Below are 25908 nucleotides of genomic sequence, written 5' to 3' on the forward strand. Positions count from 1 at the left end.
GTGTATAGCCTTGGTGATTTATCACTTCAGGTCTTTCGCCCATTTTCTAATTGAATTGTTTTCAGTTTTTTATTGTTTATTGCATGTGTCATTTATAAGTATTTTTTCACAATATGCTCCATTGCTTACTTTCCTGATAAGTTAAAATGATGAATCAGAGTAGCTAATGAGAGCTCACGATGTAGTATACAATGTAGTAAAGCTTGCTGTCTTTCTGAAATGCAAATTTTGCACTTACACTTATATTAACATGGCAAAAGAAATTAAAAATAGAAGTGTCCATATAATGTGTACATTTTGAAGCTCTTTTTTTTTTTTTTCTCTCTCCAGAGTTATTGCTCAGGCTTGGTGCCTGCAGTACAAATCCACTGCTCCTGGTGGCCATTTCTTTATTTTTTTTTTCCTCCCTTTTTGTCTTATTTTATTTGACAGAGAGAAACTAACCCTAACCACTCATGGAGCGTCTCCCCTGCAGGTGGGGAGCAGGGACTCAAACTCAGGTCCTTGCATGGGTCCTTGTACATAGTACAATGTATGCCCTTACCAGGTGTATTAACACCTTGCCCCCACTCTCTTTTTTTTTTAAGTTTTTATTTATAAAATAGAGATACTGACAAGAACATAGGATAAGAGGGGTACAATTCTATCTTTGTTTTTTAAGATTTCTTGAATGGGCTAGGAAGACAACATAGTACTACTCTGTCATATGCATGCTAAATATTAAACCAAAGATCTAATGTGTGCAAGTCCTGCACTCTACCCACTGTGTTACTTCCCTGAATATGTCATTAAGTATTTTTCAGAAATGTAAAGGATGTCACATTGTTTATTACTCTTAGTATTCAGAATATTTTAAGACTGTAAGAAAATAAAACAACTATAAATAAGAGTTTCTGTAACATTTGTTTTTAGCATTTAGTCAATTATGGTTAACCTGGGTTTTGACATTTGTGGTATGCTACTTTAGCCAAATTATTTAGCTCCTATAAATGTCAGTTTCCCCATTTCCCAAGTATAATGCCCAATATCACATGCCAAAATGATGCAAGTACTGTGTTTTTTAAATATTTATTCCCTTTTGTTGCCCTTGTTGTTTTATTGTTGTTATTGATGTCCTCATTGTTGGATAGGACAGAGAGAAATGGAGAGAAGAGGGGAAGACAGAGGGGAGAGAAAGATAGACACTTGCAGACCTGCTTCACCACTTGTGAAGCGACTCCCCGGCAGGTGGGGAGCTGGGGGCTTGAACTGGGATCCTTACGCCGGTCTTTGCGCCTTGTGCCACCTGCACTTAACCTGCCCGTGCTACCACCCAACTCCCAGAAGTACCCAGTTTTATAGGCAAGTAAGGTGTATTAGGTAGAAGCTAGGAAAAGTTGAAGCTATATTCTAGTCTTGAATTAAAAAGTTAAAGGGACTGAGGAGATGACATCGTTATGGAAAAGACTGGAGTCTGAGACTCCATGCATATCATTAACATTTACTTCATTTGGTGTTTTTCACATTTGGTAGACATATAACTTTTCAAATTAATTTTCTAGCCTTCTTTTCAGTGACAACTGATTAATTAATGAATTTTGGGAAAGTCTATGGCATGTGAAATGAAAGGAACTTTCCATGCTGTTAGAATTAGATTCTTTTAATTTTACCAGCAAGCTTGGTTAACAAATTGGGAAATCAACTGTAGAGTTTTTACAATGACCATCTAAGTTCATGTTGATGTTTTTTAATAGTTTGAATAAAGTGAAACAATATTTCTAATCTGTAAGATTTTACTTTGTTGCATTCAATTACATTTCAATTATCATTTGATGATATAATCTAAGAATAGTAATGTTTGAAGCTGTTGAAAACTATAAACTTAAAATGAAATCTTAAGATCATATGTTAACTTGAAGCTGTACTACACATAAGATCCCACTGAATTTTGCCTTGTTTTAGTAGGAAACTTGAGAATGTACCAATTCATAACCAAGTCTTCTAACTCTGAAGCAAAAATTAGTGGGGTAATTCTTGGATTTAAGTATCTTATTGCCAAAAATATCCTTCACAGGACCGAGGTGATGAATTCACGTACACTGGTAGTGGTGGCAAAAATCTGGCTGGTAATAAAAGAATTGGTGCACCATCAGCTGATCAAACTTTAACAAACATGAACAGGTATTCTTGTAAACTCTATTTAACATTTGACCTTTGTGTAAAATTTTGACAGTGGAACTATAATATGTAACCTAGACTATAGAGGAAAAATTTAAATTTAGAGTTACCCAAGCACTAACATTCAAATGCCTGATTACATAATTGAATTCATCCCAAAGTATGACATACTGTAATTTGCATCCTTGATACATGTGCTTTGCATTTGAAGACATGTCAAAACCTATACAAGAAAGGTAAGGGAACTAGAAATAAGGGAAACTGAGAACAAAGTGGCTCATTTTACTACCCCATACTTCAAAGTCAAATTCTATTTCACACAGATTTACCTTTGAAATAACAATTTTCGCTTCAGAGAAAACTCACAGTGTGAAATAGTACTGTTTGGACACTACATTTGTGTATATGAGCAAAATACTAGAACTTAAAACTTAATCAGAACTACATTCAAGGTGCTTTTAGGATTTATAATAATGAAATATCATTTAACTGTTATGAGAAGGAATGTTAACTTGTTACAAAAATGACCCTTTCTGACTAAATGCCTGTCAGGCATTACAAAAGAGCCACCTTGTGCTAACCTTTATTGTATAGAAGTATTTATGATATCCCAGCTACTACAGAGCAAATGTAATAACTTTAGAATGTTCTATTTCATAAATGAATGCATGCTAATACCAAGAATAAAAAATAATACAAACAATTAGATAGCAAGGACCACATTAAACTTGTCATACTTATAGTTTTGTGACTTCTTCATAAAGTTGAAAATATTGCATCCTGTTATTAAGGGTGTTTAGTGCATTATTGAGTAAAATTGTATATATTTTGTTTTCTTAACCCTAAGTCATTCAGTTTTCAGTGTTCCCTTAATTTTCTATTACCATGCACAGTAAATAATATGACAGTGTGGTTTCAAGACTTTGTTATATACCAAATTATATAGAGTTGTTTTTACGTCTTCCTTCTATATTATTTCTGACAGTAGGATTATTTTACTGTACCAGCAGAGGAGACAGGTCAGGCTAGTTAGTGAAAGCACTCCTGAGGTATGAACTCAGGCTCTAGCATTATAACCTTTAATACTGAGAGAATAGCTGTTTTTTGGAAGAATTATCTTAAAAGGGAAAGATACTTGTTTTTGCCTATGAAAATTTATCTTGAATTTTCAAAAGAGGATTATCAAACTGTCAAATTTGAAAATTGCATTTCCTTTTAATAATAATTTTGCTTGAGCGAAATTTATTTCGTTAACTACCTACACTTGTAGATCCTTTTTAAACTTTTCAACAATCTGTTAGGCATACTCTGTCATCTTACTCATTTGAAAATAATTGACAATATGCAAAAGTATATTAGAAAGGTAGTAAAAGAAATATCAACTCAAAACTATTGAGGATTGACTTATAGATATTCCATCATCCATTTTATTAATCTAAGTATACTGTAAGTATGCTCTAAGTATACTTTGTGATTTTTTATTTTTTCTTATTTTTGAAAGACTTCTTGAGCAAAGATATCTGTATGTTTAATCAGCATAAAGACAAAGATGAAAATGAAAAGGACAAATACCAGATGATCTCACTCCTGTGGAATTTAAAAGACAAAGCAAAAGGACAGGGCGAAACATATGAATCCTTGGCCTATGTCTACAAATTTGAGATTACCGAGAGGGAGGTTTATCAGGGAGTAAGGGAGAAAGAGCCCTTTGGTGGCAAGTAAGTGTGTAACATGTTTTGAGGAGGTATGAAACCATATCTCTAGACAATAACTGTCTTGTAAAACAAAAGTTCCTCAAAAAAAAAGGTTTTTTTTAAGAAAGAAACAAGTGAAAGACCCTTAACTCTAAGAATCTCTTTCCCAATGAGTATATGGTCTAATTCATGCTTGCCTCTATTGCTACCCAACAAGAACTCCTTATGCCCTTTATATCTTTATATATATAGGAAACACTGACAAAAGCATGGGTTAAGAGGGGTATACACAATTCCCACCACCAGAACTCAGTATCCCATCCCTTCCTTGATATATCTTAACTTCTCCACTAAAACTGAAAGAACAACATGGTAATATAACTGTTCTTTACCAGTACAGTTAGAGACCACCATCCATTGAGCTATGGATTGAATGATAAAAGTCTTGTTGTTTTGCATTATTTTATACCCTTAGACTCTTTTCACATATTTGTACATTCTGCACATTCTATGAAGCTAGAAGTGAGTTAACAATGCTACTTAGGGATATTAGTCATTATATGTCTGGATTTGCCTGTGAGCACCAAAATGTTAACATGATGGTTGTATTCATTCTTATCCTCACTCCTTAAGAAAATGAGATTTATCTCTTAATATCTATTCCATAAATAAGTTGTAATATTATCCCTGGAGTTGACAACTATATTTTCTTCCACCTCCTAGAACTTTAATGCATCTCTCTTTGAGATAGGAAAGCTTACTTGGTAAATTTTAGCTCTTTGATTATGTCTATAAATGTTATTTTTTTAAATTCACTTACTTTAATAAGTTGACTATGATGAAGAGATCTCATTAGGCTAGTCACTTATTCTTAAGTTTTACCTTTTTATTTGAATCAGCATTGAAAGCACAAGATATCTAACATATTTTATATCATATCTGATCTCATCAGATTTGGAAGTGTGTGTGCATATATATTTTTTTAACAGTCCATGTTCTCAATGGTTTCTTTTCATGTAATTTAGGAAATAGTTACCGTATGGGGGAAATACTATTTCAAAGACATTCTCTAGTTTGGTTTTTCTTTTTTGGCAGAACTAAATTCTCCCAAGAAAGGTCTTCTAACATAATAGCCTTATTGTGAGTACTCTTAAAAAAAAAAAAAAAAAAGCTAAATTAGGTGCTGCTTCTAATTCAGTGTTTCTCCCTCTCTTTTTAAGTATCATGAAAATGTAGTATTCTCAAACAGCAAAAAAAGAAAAAGTCATTATCATCATGATTTAGCATAAGTATCCAAACACTTAAGTTTTCTTTAAACTTAATTTTTTTTTTTTTTTTTACTGAAGGGCTTCAAATAATGTTCCCATATTAGGCTTGGTCTAAATATTTTCTAGACTTTAAAGAATTCTATTGTCTAGAATGTGGAAAGTAGACCTAGAAAGGTTATTACTGTCTTGCTGACATTTTTTTAAAGACTTCTTTCTATATCATTCCAGCAACTTACTGCATTCCCCTATCAAAAACAACTATTAAAACAATCACTTGCTTTAGTTCTCCAACCTTACCCCTTACCTCAACGAACGTTATTTAAAGAAAATTCCATGTATTTCTAGTTGTTTTCTATTATACGTGGCACAGATGTTATTACTTTCAGAAGAACCCTACAGGCTATCTGAGAACCATTCCCCTGGCTTAGGGGTGACATCAGAAAATTGATTTGTCTTCTCTGCTGGTGGGGGAAAGCATAATCCTATTGTCTGGAATAATATGGAAAGAATCGTAGAATCTCAACCATCAGGTAAGGCATAATTCACCTTTTAATTGAGCTAATGATGCACTTATGTACATGAAGAAAGACTGCTTGGTATAAAGACTTTGTTTTATTTTTTAGGGCATTGGCCCTAAACTGTGATGCTCCATTGGATGATAAAATTGGAGCAGAGTCTCGAAATTGGAGAGCTGGTAAGCCAGTCAGAGTGATACGCAGTTTTAAAGGGAGGAAGATCAGCAAATATGCTCCTGAAGAAGGCAACAGATATGATGGCATTTATAAGGTGCTCTATCTGGCATGACATCTTGTTAGTCATTCATATTGGGCTTTGTAAACAGGGCTGCCACTGTGGGTGGGCTTCAAAAAGTAGACCATCATGTTGATATTTCTAAATTTTCTAGAAATGCACTAGATATACTAGTAAGCTCCGAACTTTAATACTTTGCATTTAAAGCTTATTAGAAATTCCTGAAAGTCGGGTGGTAGAGCAGCAGGTTAAGCACACATGGTGCAAAGCACAAGGACTGGCGTGAGGATTCCAGTTCGAGCCCCCGGCTCCCCACCTGCAGGGGAGTCGCTTCACAGGCAGTGAAGCAGGTCTTTCTCTTCCCCTTTCTCTATCTTTCTCTCCCCTCTCTGTCTTCCCTTCCTCTCTCCATTTCTGTCTGTCCTATCCAACGACAACATCAATAACAACAGCAATAATTACAACAATAAAAAAAAGGGCAACAAAAAGGAAATAAATATAAGGCCATAAATATAAGCCTGTTTATATAAGCCTGTTAGGCTTTATATAAGCCTGTTTCTAAGATAAGACCATTTCAATAGCTTAGATATGTCTTCATTCTTATGTTTTTCCAAATGATTTAAATTGTAATAAATTTTTAGAGTACATAATTTTAAAGTGGTTCTAAATTTATTTTTTTTAAAAAGAGTATCTCCTGCCACCATTTTATCTACTATTATGCTAAATTCTTTTTTAATTTTTTTAATTTACTTATTTTAGACAAAGACAGAGACTTGAAGGGGCAGGGTCGATAGGAAGTGGGGGGAAGAGAGAAACCTGGAGCACTGTTTCACCACTCATAAAGCATTCCCCCTGCAGGTGGGGACTGGAGGCTTGAACTCAGGTCCTTGAGCACTGTAATGTGTGCATTCAGGTCTGGCCTCCTATTATGCTAAATTGTGTTAAGGAGTATAATCATGTTTACTATTTTAAATAGGTAGCAGTCTATATTTATGTGGGATTATCTTAATAGGAAAAAGATCAAAGTAGTATTTTGTGGATATTCATGACTTATTTACTGTTCTTACAGCAAAGCAAGTATATTTTGAGGGTGAATTTAATTCTACAAAGTTTACTTAAATCATTAAGTATAATATTATAATAAGTCTGAACTTAAAATGTCAAAGTGTTGCTGAAATATTATGATTTAGGTGGTGAAATACTGGCCAGAGATTTCATCAAGTCATGGATTCTTAGTTTGGCGCTATCTTTTAAGAAGAGATGATGTTGAACCTGCTCCTTGGACCTCAGAAGGAATAGAACGGTCAAGGAGATTATGTCTGCGTTTACAGGTTAGATTACATTTGTCTTGACTACTAGCATGCTCATAAGAACTCTTATTTAGGTTTTTACATACCTTAAAGTTGGATATAACCCACAAAAAAGTGATCATTGGACTGTAAGGGGTGAGGAATGAAAACATGCAAGTGTATAGAAGGAAAAAGAGAAAAAGATAACATTCTTGGGTGCCAGACTTCACTAAGACCAAAATTTGTGCTTGGGAAAAGCTGGGTTTGTCACTGAAAAGTAAAATACTTGCAGTTCAATTTGGAATTACTTTAGGTATAGAAAGCTTTGAGAAGGGATTTTTATTGTAGAGGGCCTGGGTGGTGTGTCTCTGGTAAGGGATGGGGGGAGGTGACTTATAAAGAGTGATGTGCTTTCTACCCTTCTCACTTTTCCTCACCCCTTTTCTCTCTTCCCCCTCAAAGCTGCTTCCCCCTCCTGTCACCACCTTTAGTGCTTTGCCTTTTATTTTTTTTTCCTTTTTCCATGCTCAGTTATTAACCCATATATGACTTTGTTGGTTTGTGTGCATAGTGGATGGTATAATTACATTTCCCCTTCACTACCTGTACAACATAGACTTTGCCCCTGACACTGACTTCAAAGCATGGTTTGAGTTAATTATCCATTTCCCGTCATTGTGCTTACCATAAAGACTACAAGCTTTGTCATTTCCCCCCCACCCTGCCCACACTGCATGTGTAGAGGCTGAACTATGGGCAAGTGTCTGACCACCCAGGCAGGTGAGTGTGTATCTTCTAGTGCAATAAATCTGTTTGTTTTCTTTTGAAAGTCATAGAATTGGTTAACTAGTACTCACTAGCTGATAAAGTATCTGCCAGAAATCTTTTTAAAACCAAATATTTTGTCATTTTTCATTATTAGTGATTTAACACTGGTTTGCAAAACTTTATGGTTTCAGGAGTTGTACACATCACATCTATAGTGTGTGTGTACAACTTATCACACCCACCACCAAAGTTTCTGTGCCACTTCCATAATTCTCATAGTTTTCACAATCTAAGAGACAGTTTGGTTGCAATTTTTCCTTTGTAAGTTTATTTGCTTTAGCTGTCTGTATTCCAGGTATGAGTGAAAAGACCAGAGAGTTGTCCTTCACCTCTGACTTCACTCAACACAGTCACCTTCAATTCTGTCAATCTTGTCTCAAATAATATAATTCTTTTCTTAACCAGAACACTGCTGTTTTTCTTTCTTAACCAGAACACTGCTCAGGTCTGGTTATTGGTGTTGCTTGCAGTCACACCTGGAACTTCTTACATACAAGTCCTGTGTACTGCTTCTGTGTTAGCTCCCTGACCCTTAATGGTAGAGTAGTATTCAAATGAATATATCCTATAACTTCTCTTACCAGTCATCATGTCGATGGACTTTGTTTCCACATTTTGGCTATTGTCAGTAGTACAGCTATGAATATAAAGGTTTGTATATTCTTTCAAATTAATAAATTGTCTTATGTACTTTGGATATATGTGTAGGAGTGATATTACTGGAGCATAAGATATTTTCATTATTGTTTGTAAGGTCAGATATTTTTTAAAAACTATTAAGTCTAGTTTTCAAATTATTATTATTTTTTTTGTTTCACTTCATCAGAGAACTGTGATAGGTTAGATTTTAAACTGAGAAAAACCCACCCATCTATTATAATGAGTTAATAATATCATTGATAAGACCTGAAACACATTGACCATTAAACATGAATATTATTTAAAAGCATCTTCCCACACAAACATGCAATACTAGTCTGTGAAATGGAAGACTATAAGTAGAATTTACTCCTAAAGCTTAACCTTTAACTGATAAAAAAAAATCAATAATTAATTGGCTTTAGATTTTTTTTTTTTTACACATTTCAGAAATAAAACTGTGTTCTAGACTTAAAGGTTTTAGTTTTTTAAAGCCTCCTCTAATTTGGGGAGTTCTGGCGCATAATGCATTGTTTTCGTTTTTAAGATTGACTGTACAATTTAATGTAATCCCATCTATATGAGCACTATCTTGTTTGCTTTATGATCAGTCTTCACTTATCTTCATGATGATATTCTACTTTCCTTTCTTCCTCAAGCTTTTCAGGCCACATAGTCACAAATCCTCAACATTTATCTTTTCTCTTATATCTGAAACTAATATCACTGTGTTATGAAATGGAATGTTTAAAGTATATAGTTTTGGGGCCAGGTGGTGGTGCGCCTGATTAAGTGCACACATTACAGTGTGCAAAGACCCAGGTACAAGGTCCTGGTCACCACCTGCAGGGGGAAGGCTTCATGACTGGTGAAGCAGAGCTGTAGGTGTCTTTCTGTCTCTCTCCCTCTCTCCATATTCTACTCTCAATTTCTCGCTGTCTCTATCAAATTATATATATATATATATATTTTTAAAGTATATAGTTTTATATTAAATATTTCTTATGTCATTTGAATTCCATTTCTTTAATATCTGCTTCCTGATATAGATACCCTCTTCTTTAAACTTCTCACCAGGCTCTAGAACCTATGCTTCTTTTTTGTGAAGTTTAAATCTGCATTGTTTTTTTTCCCCCCTTCTTCAATTAGTATCCAGTAGGTTACCCTTCAGATAAGGAAGGGAAGAAGATGAAAGGACAATCAAAGAAGCAGACCAATGAAGTCTCAAAAAGGCTGAATATGGATGGTAAGTAATAACTACCCCAATAACATAGTTTCTAGTAAAGAGAAGTATCGAGAGACTAGACTGAGAAACCCCATAAGAAATTAAAAACATAGTAAAGGGGGTTTAAGAGGTAGACTTTGTGCAGGAGTCGGGCGGTAGCGCAGCAGGTTAAGCACAGGTGGTGCAAAGCGCAAGGACCGGCATAAGGATCCTGGTTCAAGCCCCCAGCTCCCCACCTGCAGGGGAGTCGCTTCACAGGCGGTGAAGCAGGTCTGCAGGTGTCTATCTTTCTCTCCCCCTCTGTCTTCCCCTCCTCTCTCCATTTCTCTCTGTCCTATCTAACAACAACAGTAATAGTAACTACAACAACAATAAAAAGACAAGGGCAACAACAAAGAAAATAAATAAAAAAATTTTTTTAAGTCTTTAAAAAAAAAGATAGACTTTGTATGTTTAAATAGTGTCAGAACTAAAACTAAAGCAGCAGCAACTATAGTATTCTAAAGGCCAAGGAAAGTTAGTTGCTGCTTTTTATAAAAATTTTTTATATTTATTTTATTTATTTCCTTTTGTTGCCCTTGTTTTTTTTATTGTTGTAGTTATTATTGTTGTCATAGTTGTTAGGACAGAGAGAAATGGAGAGGAGGGGAAGACGGGGACAGAAAGATAGACACCTGTAGACCTGCTTCACTGCTTATGAAGCGACTCCCCTGCAGGTCAGGAGCTGGGAGCTTGAACCAGGATCCTTATGCCAATCCTTGCGCTTTCAGTTAAGTCTTTGGTTTCATAGTTCTTTGTTTCATAGAACCACTTGTTAAGTCTGCTAATGTATGGTTATTTAAAAAATAAATTTAGATGATTGTCCAAGTGCCTCCAAAGTATTCAAAGGATCGGATTCAGCAGAAGCAGTTGAGGCTTTCCAACTAACCCCTCAACAACAGCATCTAATAAGAGAAGACCATCAAAACCAGAAACTATGGGATGAAGTACTTGCATCTCTTGTCGAAGGACCGGTATGTGAAGATTTTTTATTTTCAAGTAATATGTTCTATATTAACAGATCATGAAGAATAATTTCCCAATAAAGTATCATTTTCTAAAGTTGGTCAAAACTCCCCTCTCTCTTTTTTTAAATATTTATTTTCCCTTTTGTTGTCCTTGTTTAACATTGTTGTGGTTACTGATGTCATTGTTGTTGGATAGGATAGAGAGAAATGGAGAGAGGAGGGGAAGACAGAGAGGGGAAGAGAAAGATAGACTCCTGCAGACCTGCTTCACCACTTATGAAGTGACTCCCCTGCAGGTGGGGAGCCGGGGACTCGAACCGGGATCCTTATGCTGGTCCTTGCACTTTGCGCCATGTGCACTTAACCCGCTGCACCACTGCCCAACTCCCTCTCTCTCTCTTTTTAAACAGAACACTGCTCGTTCTACCTTACAGTAGTGTGGGGGATTGGACCTTGGAGCCTCAGGCATAAAAGTCTTTTGCATGACCATTAAGCTTTCTTCCCCACTAAAACTTGATCTTTATATATAGTCTTCTCTAATGCTACCATCTTTCAGAAATAACCTGAAAAGACACTAAATGCTTTAAAATTGATGTCAGACATTTTAGATATTAGCTTTTGATCTGTGTATGCCTTCACTTAATTTATGTTTGGGTACTCTTCTTGGGAAGAATTTTCAGTTATGGAATACATTCAGTATAATTAAAAACTCGTCAGGGAAGATCACTATATTCCAAGGTGTGTGTGTTTGTGTGTGTCCACGAGTGTTATCGCTAGGGTTCAGTGCCAGTATATGAATCCCCCTTTCCCAGTGGCCATTTTTCCTTTTTATTTTTAATTTAATTTATTTTTTATTTGATAGGACAGAGAGATTGAGAAAGATAAGAGGGGTCACAGGGGAGAGAGAAGACAGACAACAGCAGACCTGCTTCATCACTTGTGAATCATTCCCCATGATGGTAGGAAGTGCGAAGCTCAAACCCAGGTCCTTAGGTATAGTAACAAAAGCATTTAACCAGCTGTACCACTGCCTACCTCCATTTAAATAATTTGGGCTTTTTCATATGAAATAAAATCACCAGTTAAAAGTTGCCAACAGGGAGTTGGGCAGTAGTGCAGCGGGTTAAGTACACATGGCACAAAACGCAAGGACCAGCATAAGGATCCTGGTTTGACCCCCTGGATCCCCACCTGCAGGGGAGTCACTTCATGATCGATGAAGTACGTCTACAGGAGTCTATCTTTCTCTCCCCTTCTCTGTCTTCCCCTCCTCTCTCCATTTCTCTCTGTCCTATCCAACAACTACAACAATAAAAAAAACAGCAAGGGCAACAAAAGGGAATATATAATTTTTTTTTTAAGTTGCCAACAAACCAAAAGACCAAAACATAGCTAACATTGTTGATAGCCTCTTACAAGCCTATGTCAGGTGACTATGCCATTGGTGCTAGTGACTACTTTGGATATTTTTGTATTATTATCCTGGGCAGGTTTCATGTCCATTCTCTCCAGAAAAGCCAGAAATAATTTTTTAAAATATTTATTTATTCCCTTTTGTTGCCCTTGTTTTATTGTTGTAGTTATTATTGCTGTTGTTATTGATGTCGTCGTTGGATCGGACAGAGAGAAATGGAAAGAGGAGAAGACAGAGACAGGGAGAGAAAGATAGACACCTGCAGACCTGCTTCACTGCCTGTAAAGCGACTCCCCTGCAGGCGGGGAGCAGGGGGCTGGAACCGGGATCCTCCCCCCATCCTTGGCGCTTTGCGCCACCTGCGCTTAACCCGCTGCACTACTGCTGACTCCCCATTGATTTTTGAAGACAGAGAAGTTGGGTGTTGGTCATTATTATTTTTCTTTTATTTGCCCCACTGTTTTCAGTTGGGACTTAATGCTTGTACAATTCCACCTCTCCCTGAATACTTTTTTTTTAATATTCTCAAAGATAAGATTTAAAATATTTCTTTTACTTATTATTAGATAGAGACAAAGAGATGGGGGCGGACAGAGAGTCAGATACCTGCTGCCCTGCTTTACCACTCAGAATCTTTTCCCCCTGCAGGTGGGAACCAGGGGCTTGAACCTGGGTCATTGAGCACTGTAATGTGTACATTTAACCAGGTCTGCCACTGCTCCCAGAATACTTTTTTTAAGACAGTGGGAGACAAGAGAAGTAGAGGTACCACAACACTGCTTCATTGCTCATGAAGCTTCCTCTTTGCAAGGGGGTTCAGACCTAGGGCATCAGACATAGTAAGATGTAAACTACTGTACATTGCTGATGATTTAAATAAATTCATGTATTATATGTATAAAGACCCTACATGATCTAGCCTTCCAACTGATCTTTGTAGTTTCTACCATAATCCAGAACTCAGCAGTGCTTTGGTCTTTCTGTGTCTCTTAGTCTGTATTTCTCTCACTAAAATAAAATAATTATTTTTTAAAATACTCAGGTTTTATAACAAAAGATTGAGTGAACAGTGTGTGCTCATGTACTCAACTTAAAAGTTATTACATATGAGAAAGTTTCACATGAATTAGAGAGAAGCCTGAGCATTACTTTGGCACTTATGGCTCTGGAAATCAAATCAGAAACCTTGGGCAAGTCAGTTCAGTACTCTGTTAATTGGCCCATCTCTCTGTTTTATGCAACTTAAAAAAAAAAATACATGTATGTATGTCTTTGAGATAAATTATCCTTATTTGGTTGTGGTTGTGGCCTCACTCACGCTTGATAAGGGTTGTGGTTTTGGCCTCACCCTTGATTTCACTGTTCTGGGCCTCTTTCTTTTCTTTTCCTTTTTTTTTCTGCTTCTCTTTTTGTTGTTAGAAAGGCACAGAGAGAACGGGGGTAGATAGCATAATGGTTAAGCAAAGAGACTTTAATGCACGAGGTCCAGAGTTCCAGGTTCAGTTCCCACACCACCATAAACCAGAGCTGGCCAAAAGAAAGAGAGAGAGAGAGACAGAGACACTACAACGGGGGACTGGGCAGTGACACACCTGGTTGGGCCACACGTTACAATACTAAAGGATCCTGTTGAAGCCCCTGGTCCCCCCCTGCAGGGAGAAAGCTGTGTGAGTGGTGAATCAGTCCTGCAGGTATCTGTTTGACTCTCCTTATCTCCCTCCCTTCCTCTCAATTTCTCTCTGTCTCTATCCAATAAGTATATAAACAGTAAAATAAAAGTTCTAAAAAGAAAGATACTACCACAGTACTGAAACTTCCCTGGTACTATGTGACGTATTAGAGCGTCACACCTGGGCCACACATATTGCAAATCTTTTACACCATCTTTACCTTGTTTTGTTTGTTTGTTTTTTAATGAAAAATAATCTCTGGAAAGGGTGAACAAAATAGCCCACTTGGATAGTATGCTACTTTGCCATGTCCATAACCCAGGTTTGAGCCCAGCCCCCCACCACAATGAAAGAAGTTTCAATTTTGTAGTCTCTGCCACTTTCTCTTTGCTTCTCTGCCTTTCCTTTTCTGTCTTAAAAAAAAAAGTGGGGGTGGATAGGGATATTTTCTTTCTACAGCTATTCACTTTGATTTTAAAGTTTTTCAAACCAATCCTAAAATTTAAAACCAATGGGATTGCTGGAGATGGGGTGTTGGTGCACCCAGTAAAATGCACACATTATGATGTGGACTTCTTCAAGCCCCCAGTTCCCACCTATGAGGGGAAAGCTTGAGCAGGAAAGCAGTGCTATCGGTGTCTTTCTCTCTCCCTCTACATTTCCCTCTTCTCTCTTTCTCTCTTAAAAATAAAGTTGCTTTGGTTTCTATTGTATTTGCTTGTAATTACAGTCACTAATTGATTGCCGGTCTAGCTTCACGGGTGGGAGACAGACGACCAGGGACTCATGGCTGAGTGGTACGTAGTTCAGTCTTTATTCATGTGGAATGCAGCGCAATCTAAGCTATCTCTAATCACAATACTGTCCTTATATATCCTGAGGCGGAAGTGTCAGGTCTGAAGAGGATGTACATAGGATAGGGGGTAGGGAGAAGGAAAAGGCAAAACAGTGAGGATTAAACCAATGCCATGGAGGCAGGGCGGTGCTTAGTTAATAGTGGTTATGTAAATAGAATACAGTGTTAAGCAGGAGGATTAAACCAATGAAACAGAAGGGGTCTTAGAAGCAGAATTTAGAAGCATGCCAACACTTGATCTTTTTTCTTTTTTAAATTTTTAAAAAATATTTTTATTTGGGTAGAGGCAGAGAGAAATCAAAAGGGAGAGAGAGAGAATCGGGTGGTAGCGCAGTGGGTTAAGCGCACATGACGCTAAGCACATGGACGAAGCGTAAGGACCTGCATAAGAATCCCAGTTTGAGCCCCCAGCTCCCCACCTGCAGGGGAGTCACTTCACAAGTGGTGAAGCAGGTCTGTAGGTGTCTATCTTTCTCTCCCCCCTCAGCCTTCCCTTCTTCTCTCCATTTTTCTCTGTCCTATCCAACAACAGCAACAACATCAATAATAACTACAACAATAATACAACAAGGGCAACAAAAGGAAATAAAGAAAAAATAAAAAATAAATAAATAAAATTTTTTTAAAAAGGTAGAGAGAGACACTGGTAGCACTACCTCTTACCACTTGTGAGCCTTTCCCACTGCAGGTGGGGGCCTGGGGCTTGAATGCAGGTCCTTGTGCATCGTAGCATGTACACTCAAGCAGGTATGCCACCACCTGGCCTCTTGATCTTTTTTCTTACCAGAAAGCATACTGATTGACACTTCTGGTCACTAAAAATGTAATACATTATGAAATCTAACCGTTTTTTCTCTTTAATTCCATTTTAGAATTTTCTCAAAAAGTTGGAACAATCATTCATGTGTGTCTGCTGCCAGGAGCTAGTTTACCAGCCTGTGACAACAGATTGCCTCCACAACGTCTGTAAAGTAAGTAGAATTCCTTTCTTATCTGCCCTTGTTAGGCCAGATGCACATCAACCTCTAAACTTGTATTTAACATGTGAAGAAGCATTTTTCTGAGGTACAGAATTGGCATGGAAATTTGCCACTTAAAAATATTTAATTACATTAGTTCTACACTGATAGTAATTTAAGTGTATGTGGTTGAGGTATTCTGTCATGTTTAAAACTGAGGAGAGGTTGAAATGAAAAAGGAGATGGCAGAAAGCTATCAGTGCTGTTTACTAAGGTATAGGTAGCTTGTCTATGTTTCTTTCAGGTTACTGTAAACTGACATCGCTCCATTTAATGGTATCTAAAACAGATTCTGTCTTGGTGGCATGCTGAAAGGAATTTAATATTTTGTTGTCAGTATGCTAGAAAAGGAAATGAAGAATTTTAGTCAAATCAAGATTGAAGTTATGCTCCTCTAGCTGATGGATATGTGCCATGACCTAAATTCTGAACTTTAGTTTACTTAGTAAAATGGAAATAAGCTTTTGACATATATCATAGTACCAGACCTTGTGTCAGTTGGAAGATTCTTATGTTATCTTTTTGTTGTTCCCCAGCACACTGTTCAGCTCTGGTTTATAGTGGTGCTGGAGACTGAATTTGGGACCTTTGATGCCTTGCACATGAAAGTCTTTTATGTTAGGCTATCTCACCACTATATGTTAAGTGATTTTATTTTAAAAAAACATGTATATTTAACTGTATTCTTAGCAGGGAGTTCCTGCATTTATTTTCTATAGTGTTCTTTTAAGAAAGAATAGGATTAAAACCTAACCTAGGAGATAAGGAAAGTGGGAACCATAAGTAATGGCTAATACCCACATTTTGGATAAGCAAATTAAAACATACAAAAGTGAGACCTTTTACCTGACCTGTCACAGCACATACCAGAGGTGAAAATAAAGCCCTTTCTATATAGACAAGCTTTCACATTGCAATTTAGATCTTATATGTTCCTCTTATTAAAGGACAGTAAGACTATAAGTTTCTATTATAGTTCCTATTTAAAAACATAGATTGTTGAATACTTTTCTGCATGCTTTCTCCTTGGATGAAATCGGTACTTTTTTTCCTTGTTTTTTTGTTGCCTTAGGATTGCTTACAGCGCTCCTTTAAGGCTCAAGTTTTCTCCTGCCCTGCTTGCCGGCATGATCTGGGACAGAATTACGTCATGGTTCCCAATGAGATTCTGCAGACTCTACTTGACCTTTTCTTCCCTGGTTACAGCAAAGGACGATGATCTGCCTACTATTGTGTTGTTACTGGTGGTTTTTTGGACAATAAAGAATCTAAAATTGGGGGGAGGGTGGGAAGGGTGTGGAAGCAATGGTGGACCATATCTCTCACGTTCTGAAGCAGCTAATCCTCTTTCCTATGTAGCCAAAATCTTGTGTGTGTAGTAAGAGGCCCATTTCTCAACTGTCTTTTAAATATCAAAAGGTAGTTCCTATCAATAACAATTAGTTTTAATGAGCAAAAATGCAAAGCCTCAGTTCTAGTTGATATCCATGTTATGATTTATTTTGCAACTACCTCAGGACAGAAAAGATTTATGGGAATTTTTTAATCATTGATTAATTAAGTGAAATTTTAGCTACACACTGCCTCTCAAATCTTAGTTGTGCCTGGTTTACGTGATTTTACAGAAAAGGAAACAACACTTAAGATCATTGGAATGAATGCAGCTTCTGTAGTGTGCATACTTTTTTTAAAATGTCTTTTCTTTCATGTGATGTGATTTTTAGCCCATTTTGTGAGCTCCACTTTGCTTTTTTTCTGGTGTTTTAATGCAAGTTGACTACTAATGACTAATGAGAACAATATGAATGCATTGTTGCTGCATTAGTGTAATGTGGTGTGGATTTGCACTTAAAAGAGGTATTCAGATGCTCTAGTTATAAATGTTCATGAAATGCCTCTTCTGTACTAGTCAAACTGCTTTTAGTGAATGTTTCCAGTGGTTTTACATCGGCATAGCATTGAAGGCTGGGCTGACTTTTGAGAGGATTGGAATTGCTTCATATTGTGATCCCAAATTTTATATTCACTATATTCCCTAAAATATACCTTAATAAATATTTTATGACCAGATAAATACCTTATCTTGATTCAAATTTTTACATTTGGCTGGCTTTTAGAATGTATTTTTAAGAATCAGAAATATGCAGAGTATTTTTATTGACACAGACATTTTGTATAACTTTTTACTCTTGATTTTTGGTAATAAAAACTAGTCTGAAATCTTAAGCAATAAGAATACATTTCACCCTGGGTTGGACTTTTTAGAAATTTTACCAAATGGGAAAAACTTTCAAAATAAGAACCTAGTAGCTTGATTTTTTTTTTTTTAATCTATGGCAGCTTTCATTCTTATATTAAATTTTAGATTATCATTGCTACTCATATCACAGACAGGAAAATATTCTATGACATTGTTCTAGTCACTAAAACTTTATTTTCATCAAGGATAAATTTTAATATTATCAAATTGGTTTTTCCCTAGTAATTCATGTACTTTATATGTGTTCACTTAATCCTGTCAGTCTTAAGAGGCTCCATCTTAAGGATCAGAATCAAAGGCAAAGAAGGCTTAAAACTTTGACAAAGGATATAGACCATGCAAATGGCAGGACTGTGCTATAGATTTTAGGCAGTCTCCAGCCCATAGTCTACTTTTGCTATACAGGCTCTCACAGTTGAAAACAATAAGACTAGTTTCATTGCTTTCTCTGCATTCAATTGAATTTAAAATCAGTGTCTTGGAAATATTTATAAAATAGCGACTGGAGCTGTTATCACCTCAGGCTAGTTAGGTATGTTGAAATAATTTTTTTTCTAATGAAAATCAAATTTAAATTGGACCTTCCAGAAGTTGGGCAGTAGTGCAGCAGGTTAAACGCACGTGGCACAAAGCGCAAGGACCAACATAGGGATCCCGGTTTGAGCCCACGGCTCCCCACCTGTAAGGGAGTCGCTTCACAGGTGGTGAAGCAGGTCTGCAGGTGTCTTATCTCTCCCCATCTCTGTCTTCCCCTCCTCTCTCTGTTTCTATATGTCCTATTCAACAACGATGACATCATTAACAACAATAATAACTACAATAAAACAACAAGGGCAAGAAAAGGGAGTAAATGAAAAAAAAATTGGACCTTCCTATATTGTACATGATTCATTAAATCACAGCATCTAGTGTTGTATTCTCTCTAGAGCTGGTCATATCTGCATGAAAGGTGGGGAACATAACCCAATTTCAGCTACTTGAACTGGCTTAGTTCTACTACTTTATCAGCAAAATAAGTGATTTCCACATTTATGGTCATACTTTCTTAACTGCTATAATTTGATAGACTGTGAAAGGAAGCTGATTACACCTTAGCATGATCAGATATTTTGAGTGACCTAAAGCTGGGGCCAGATGTTGGGGCACACAATTGAATTCATACATTACAGTGCATAGGGGCATGGGTTCAAGCCCTTAGTCCCCACCTGCAGGGAAGAAGCTTCATGAGTTCTGAAACAGTGCTGCAGGTGTCTCTCCCCACCCCACCCCCACTTCTCTATTCTCCATTTCTCTGTTTCTTTTTTTTTTTTAATTTCTTTATTGAGGAATTAATGTTTTACATTCAACAGTAAATACAATAGTTTGTACATGCATAACATTCCCCAGTTTCCCATTTAACAATACAACCCCCACTATGTCATTTATCGTCCTTCATGGACCTGTATTCTCCCCACCCACCCACCCCAGAGTCTTTTACTTTGGTGCAATATGCCAATTCCATTTCAGGTTCTACTTGTGTTTTCTTTTCTAATCTTGTTTTTCAACTTCTGCCTGAGAGTGAGATCATCCCATATTCATCCTTCTATTTCTGACTTATTTCACTCAACATGATTTTTTCAAGGTCCATCTAAGATTGGCTGAAAACAGTGAAGTCACCATTTTTTACAGCTGAGTAGTATTCCATTGTGTATATATACCACAACTTGCTCAGCCACTCATCTGTTGTTGGACACCTGGGTTGCTTCCAGGTTTTGGCTATTACAAATTGTGCTGCCAAGAACATATGTGTACACAGATCTTTTTGGATGGATGTGTTGGGTTCCTTACGATATATCCCCAGGAGAGGAATTGCAGGGTCATAGGGTAGGTCCATTTCTAGCCTTGTGAGAGTTCTCCAGACTGTTCTCCACAGAGGTTGGACCAATTGACATTCCCACCAGCAGTGCAGGAGGGTTCCTTTGACCCCACACCCTCTCCAGCATTTGCTGCTGTTACCTTTTCTGATGTATGACATTCTCACAGGAGTGAAGTGATATCTCATTGTTGTCTTGATTTGCATTTCTCTGACAATCAGAGACTTGGAGCATTTTCTCATGTGTTTCTCAGCCTTTTGGATCTCTTCTGTGGTGAATATTCTGTCCAAGTCCTCCCCCCATTTTTGGATGGGGTTATTTGTTGTCTTGTTGAGTCTGGCAAGCTCTTTATATATGTTGGTTATTAAACTCTTATCTGATGTATGGCATGTAAAGGTCTTCTCCCATTCTGTGAGGGGTCTCTTGGTTTGGGTAGTGGTTTCTTTTGCTGTGAAGAAGCTTTTTAATTTGATGTAGTCCCATAGGTTTATACTTGCTTTAGTCTTTTTTGTAATTGGATTTGTTTCATTGAAAATGTCTTTAAAATGTATGTGGAAAAGAGTTCTGCCGATATTTTCCTCTAAGTATCTGATAGTTTGTGGTCTAACATCCAAGTCCTTGATCCACTTGGAATTTACTTTTGTATTTGGTGAAATACAGTGATTCAGTTTCATTCTTCTGCATGTTTCAACCCATTGTTTCCAACACCATTTGTTGAAAAGACTCTGCTTTCCCCATGTAATAGTCTGGGCCCCTTTGTCAAAGATTAGATGTCCATAGGTGTGGGGCCTCATTTCTGGGCTCTCAATTCTATTCCACTGGTCAGTGTGTCTATTCATGTTCCAGTACCAAGCAGTTTTGATGACAATGACCCTATAATACAGTTTGAGATCTGGGAGTGTGATGCCTCCGGTTCTGTTCTTTTTTCTCAAGATTGTTTTGGCAATTCTAGGTCTTTTCTGGTCATTTCTCTCAGTTTCTAACCAAAATAAATAAAAGATACGTAAAACATAGACCTTTTTAAAAAACCTACTTTCAAAAAATGACCAAAAGCTAATCAATGTACTGTTTTTTAACTTTTAAATTTCAAATTTTTTCTTTACATAAATTCTTTACTTCTTAAAATATTTCATTTATGTGATAGAGACAGCAATCGAGTGGGAAGGGGGAGATAAGAGAAGGCAAGATAAAGAGACACCTGCAGTATTACTTCACCACTCATGAAGCTTCCCGCCTGCAAGTGGGACTGGGGGCTTGAACCCATGATCTTAAACATTGTTAACGTGTGCTCAAACAAGTACATAAACTCCTAGCCTACTAGCCTCCACATAAATGCATACTTAAAAGTCTTCGAGTTAGGGAGTCAGGCAGTAGCACAGTGGGTTAAGCGCATGTGGTGCCAAGCGCAAGGACCAGTGTAAGGATCCTGGTTTGAGCCCCTGGCTCCCTACCTGCAGGGGAGTCGCTTCACAGGCAGTGATGCAGGTCTGCGGGTGTCTTATCTTTCTCTCCCCTCTCTCTTTCTTCCCCTCTGTCCATTTCTCTCTGTCCTATCCAACAAGGACATCAATAACAACAACTATAATAATCACAACAATAAAAAAAGGGCAACAAAAGGGAATAATTTTTTTAAATCTTTAAGATAAAACTTTTTAGAATGCATAGCCATATTACCACTGTCACACATACAAAAATAATTAATAGTAATTATCTCACCAGCTAATGTTCAGATTTCTATAGTCTGACTTCTTATATGTATATTTACATTAAGGTTTTTTATATTTATTTATTTGCTTTTGTTACCCTTGTTTTATTGTAGTTATTGTTTTCGTTAGTGCTGGACAGGACAGAGAGAAATGGAGAGAGGAGGGAACACAGGGAGAGAAAAACACCTGCAGACCTGCTTCATCGCTTGTGAAGCAACTCCCCTGCAAGTGGGGAGCTGGGGGCTTGAACTGAGATCCCTACATCAGTCCTTGTGCTTCGTGCCACGGGCACTTAACCTGCTGCGCTACCACCCAACTCCCTTGCTTGCTTGTTTCTAAATTTATTTCTAACTAGAATAGGATGGGCCTCTAATTTTAGGACTCCTAGATAATATTATTTATCCCACAATATGTGCTTTAAAGCTATTAAGTAAAGTTTGGGAAACTAGCACCCTTAGTATGTTCATAACACTGTTACGGCAATTTGACCAGCAAAAAAAAAAACTACCTGTCTACTTTGGATTCTAATATATACATCTTGCTTACATGAACTGTACAGAAATTTGGTGACTTCTCCACTATATACTATTTCTTTCTTTGGCCACATAGGACCAAACTTCTCATTCTTGAGGACATCCTGAAAGAGCACATAACAAGTCTGCCTGACTTGAGAGGATTGAGTCTTGAGGTCCACTTATCACCAGCTTATGCTGAGGAGACTTCTTTGGCTGTCTGTTGTCTGCTGACTGGCCCCTTTAAATACCATAAAGAACTAGTACTTAGTAACCTGGGCTGTGATTACAGATACAATGTATATGCATGTGTGCCACTGGACACAAGAACTTGGGAGATAGACACAAGACCAAATTAAACCTAATCAAAAAAGAATGAAAGAATAGCTGAGTCTTGCAATGATATCCTCAAGTATGAAATTACATCATAAAATAAGAACAAGCTGCTATGTAGCTATGCAAAGAGTAAATTGAGATTAAAAGTCTTGGGGGGACTAGGCGGTGGTACACCTGGTTAAGTGCACACATTGCAGTGCACAAAGACCCTGGTCATCATCTGCAGGAGAAAAGCTTCACAGTTGGTGAAGCAAGACTGCAGGTATCTCTCTCCCTCTCTAGCCCCCCCCCCCAATTTCTCTCTGTATTCAATAGTAAATAAATAAAAATATTTTTTTAAAAAAAGATTTAAAGTCTCAGAAGTAAATATGTGAAAATAAAATGCAGCAGACAAAGCAGAATAGGTATTGGCAGACTCTGAATGTGTGGCTGAGTTAGCTGTTAAAGTATGACTATCCCACAGAGTGTTTATTCATCGGTGGGTGGGTATTTGAGTCGTTTCCAAGATTTTATAATTTAGATAGCTGTGCTATGGACCTTTGTTTCTTTGGGGAAATAATTTGACCATTTTGTCTAAAAGTAAGTGTTCTTAGCATACAACCTACCAATTTTATTAGTCATTCAAGGAGAATGAAGAGAAACTTCCAAAGTAGGTTAAAACATTTTATATTCCCATCAATAATGTATGAGAGTTATGGTAGTCCCCCATACTGACTGTTCTTTTCATTATTACCATTATACAGGTTATATAGTTTCTGCATAGGAGCTAACAGTTGGCAAAGTGTTGGTAAAATAGCTCCCTCAAATAGTGTGCTGATTTGAGATGTGCACAACACAGACTTGAGACTGTCCCCCACTACGTTTAAAGAAACTTCAGTACTGTGATCTTTGTTTCTTTCTACCTTTCTGTCTCTGTCTTAAAAAAAAAAAATACTTAGAGACCCAATGACTATGGTAGTTAGATAATTGTCTGTCTTTCAGGTATTTTGGTTCTCAAGTGCATATGCTAGGTTTGCACATCCTACCCTCCTTGTAGTTAGCCAGGGTTATGTGCCCAGTTTATCCTTAGTTGTAATAGAAATGCTCTGTCTTTTCTAGGCAAGCTACTTCACTGCCCTTCAAGGTCCATAGAGATAAAAGATCCAGGCTATTGTACCACCATAGGTCCCAGGGAGAGAATGAAACAGACCCTCCAACCCATTTGAGATCGACTTGCAACACGTTACCATGCTCACTGACCCAGGTTCAAGTACCCGGTCTCTGCCTGCAGAGGGGGAAGCTTCACAAGCAGAGCAACAGTACTATACCTCCCTTCTTTCCTTCTCTATCCAATAAATAAAATGTTTTTTGTTTTTTTTAAAGAAGTCACTTGGTAGAAACTATGTGACAACATGTCAAAAAAAAAAAAAAGTGTAAGATCTGCCTTTAGTTAATCTCCCCCACTCCAGTTTTTCTGATCTACAGTGTTTATATGATGCCTGAAGTAGCCATCTTAAAATCATGTGGATGGAAAGATACCAAGGAAGACAAAGCAAACGCTAAAGGAATTCAGCCTTGGCTGTTACTTCTAGACACTGTTAAGTGAGGGGAGAAACTGTTATTTCACTAAATTACTATAGTGGTTGGGTTTCTGTTATAAGCAGCCTAACAATTCTAACAAGGGTGAAAGTGCCTTTCTACTAACCAAAATATATAGACTCTAGACTGTCAAAGGCAAAACTGATAATGTAACAACTATTGGTTTGGGTGTGACAGTAAAAATTTTCTGAACCAATGGTACATGGGGGTAAGAGTTAAAAAATGGGGGGGGGGGGGCATAGCAGATAAATAAGAGCTCTCATTCATGAAGTCCGAAGGTCAACTCCTAGCATCTCGTGCCAAAATGATGGGTGTTCTGGTTCTTTCTCATAAAAAAAAAAGATGTAAATGTGGTCCAAGAAAACATTCTCCAAATTTAAATGATTTTATTAGAGTTCTGATAATTACAGATAAAAAAAACACAGAAAAAGAGGAAAACACCTAAATACTGTAACATATTAAGCAAATTAGAAGAAAAGGATTTCAGTGTATATAAAATGTAAACATTTGCCCTGGGATTCCTCACAGATGGCACAGTCCACAAGGACTTATTTGGAACAAAAATATGTCTATTGAAGCTCCAGTTTACAAACTGCTAAATTAGATTTTCTACCATATCCAAAATTTTCTATGAAAAGTATTTAGTGGTTCCCAAACAAAGCAACTTGAATATCACCCATTATGTATGGAAGTAGAGGCATCAAAGAAAATCAGTCTTCCTGTGGTGAGCTCCACTCGCTATGCTAATTGTAGTTATATTTACCTTGACAGGGGTGCTAAAAATATGCATAGTATAAAAAACCCCTAGTTGAGTCTAGGGTGGAAGAGGAAATAGTTCTTACTTATGAAATGCTCTGGAAAAAGGTTTCAGATGAGTCACTCGAACTTCAGAAAAGGAGACTAAGAAGAGGCTCGCTTCTGCTCAGAAAATGGAGACTCATATACTTCCATGGGTGGGCAGGTACAAACCAGGTGCTGATCTCCATAGATGTCATCAATCCGGGAAATGGTTGGCCAGAATTTGTTGTCTGGTTTCACAAAGGGCTGCAAGGAATGAAAGATGGAAATGAGGACAGGAGTAGGATTTGGTGATCGTGCACAGAGCTTGTAGGCATGCTGCCCAGGATCCTACATCATGTATTACCAGAAATGAATGGTATTCTGATCTCTTATTCTCCTCTCATGAAAGGAAATAAATCAAAAGATAGGAACGTTGTAGGATATTTCAGGAGTTTTCTCCTGAGGAGGAGGAAATTGCAATGGCTTCCTAGACCATAAGGCTAGGAAGGCTAACTCCACAAGTACTCAAAAACAAATTATTAGGGAGTTGGGTGATAGCACAGTAGGTTAAGCGCAGGTAGTGCAAAGTGCAAGGACCAGCATAAGGATCCCAATTCGAGCCCCTGGCTCCCTACCTGCAGGGGAGTCACTTCACAAGTGGTGAAGCAGGTCTGCAGGTGTCTATCTTTCTCTCCCCTTTTCTGTCTTCCCCTCCTCTCTCCATTTCTCTCTGTCCTAACAACAACAGTAATAACTACAACAATAAAACAAGGGCAACAAAAAGGGAATAAATATTTTTAAAATTTTTAAAAAGAAAGTATTAATAAAAGCCTAAGTACTTTTGACCCTAGTTCCCACCTTACCAAATAAATAAAGTACATTCTTCTTCATTTAAGAATCAGAAAGGTGGCGTATTGCACCAAAGTAAAAGACTCTGGGGTGGGTGGGTGGGGAGAATACAGGTCCATGAAGGACGATAAATGACATAGTGGTGGTTGTATTGTTAAATGGGAAACTGGGGAATGTTATGCATGTACAAACTATTGTATTTACTGTTGAATGTAAAA

At 37.3% G+C, this 25908-nt stretch overlaps 2 protein-coding genes across 5 annotated transcripts in view; one reads left to right on the top strand and one right to left on the bottom strand.

The window, feature by feature from the left end:
- UHRF2 (ubiquitin like with PHD and ring finger domains 2) overlaps positions 1-17890 on the top strand; it is a 95591-nt gene extending 77701 nt beyond the window's left edge. For both annotated transcript variants that reach the window (XM_060199546.1, XM_007533622.2), the window contains 7 exons: positions 2054-2160; positions 5743-5905; positions 7060-7200; positions 9775-9871; positions 10706-10863; positions 15670-15768; positions 16889-17890. In XM_060199546.1, the coding sequence (XP_060055529.1) occupies positions 2054-2160; positions 5743-5905; positions 7060-7200; positions 9775-9871; positions 10706-10863; positions 15670-15768; positions 16889-17035 (912 nt within the window). In that variant the 3' untranslated portion in view covers positions 17036-17890. The remainder of the gene's footprint in view (positions 1-2053; positions 2161-5742; positions 5906-7059; positions 7201-9774; positions 9872-10705; positions 10864-15669; positions 15769-16888) is intronic.
- GLDC (glycine decarboxylase) overlaps positions 1-25908 on the bottom strand; it is a 145939-nt gene that overhangs the window by 4552 nt on the left and 115479 nt on the right. For 2 of the 3 annotated variants that reach the window (XR_009552012.1, XR_009552013.1), the window contains exon 25: positions 24904-25105. Coding sequence is in view for 1 of the 3 variants with exons in the window: in XM_060199545.1 (XP_060055528.1) it covers positions 24962-25105 (144 nt within the window). In the remaining 2 variants the exon portion in view is untranslated. Of the gene's footprint in view, positions 1-24427; positions 25106-25908 lie in introns of those variants that run through there. The other variant, XM_060199545.1, reaches the window with a different exon arrangement.

This window comes from Erinaceus europaeus, chromosome 10 (genome assembly GCF_950295315.1).
Source record: "Erinaceus europaeus chromosome 10, mEriEur2.1, whole genome shotgun sequence".
Lineage (NCBI taxonomy): Eukaryota > Metazoa > Chordata > Mammalia > Eulipotyphla > Erinaceidae > Erinaceus > Erinaceus europaeus.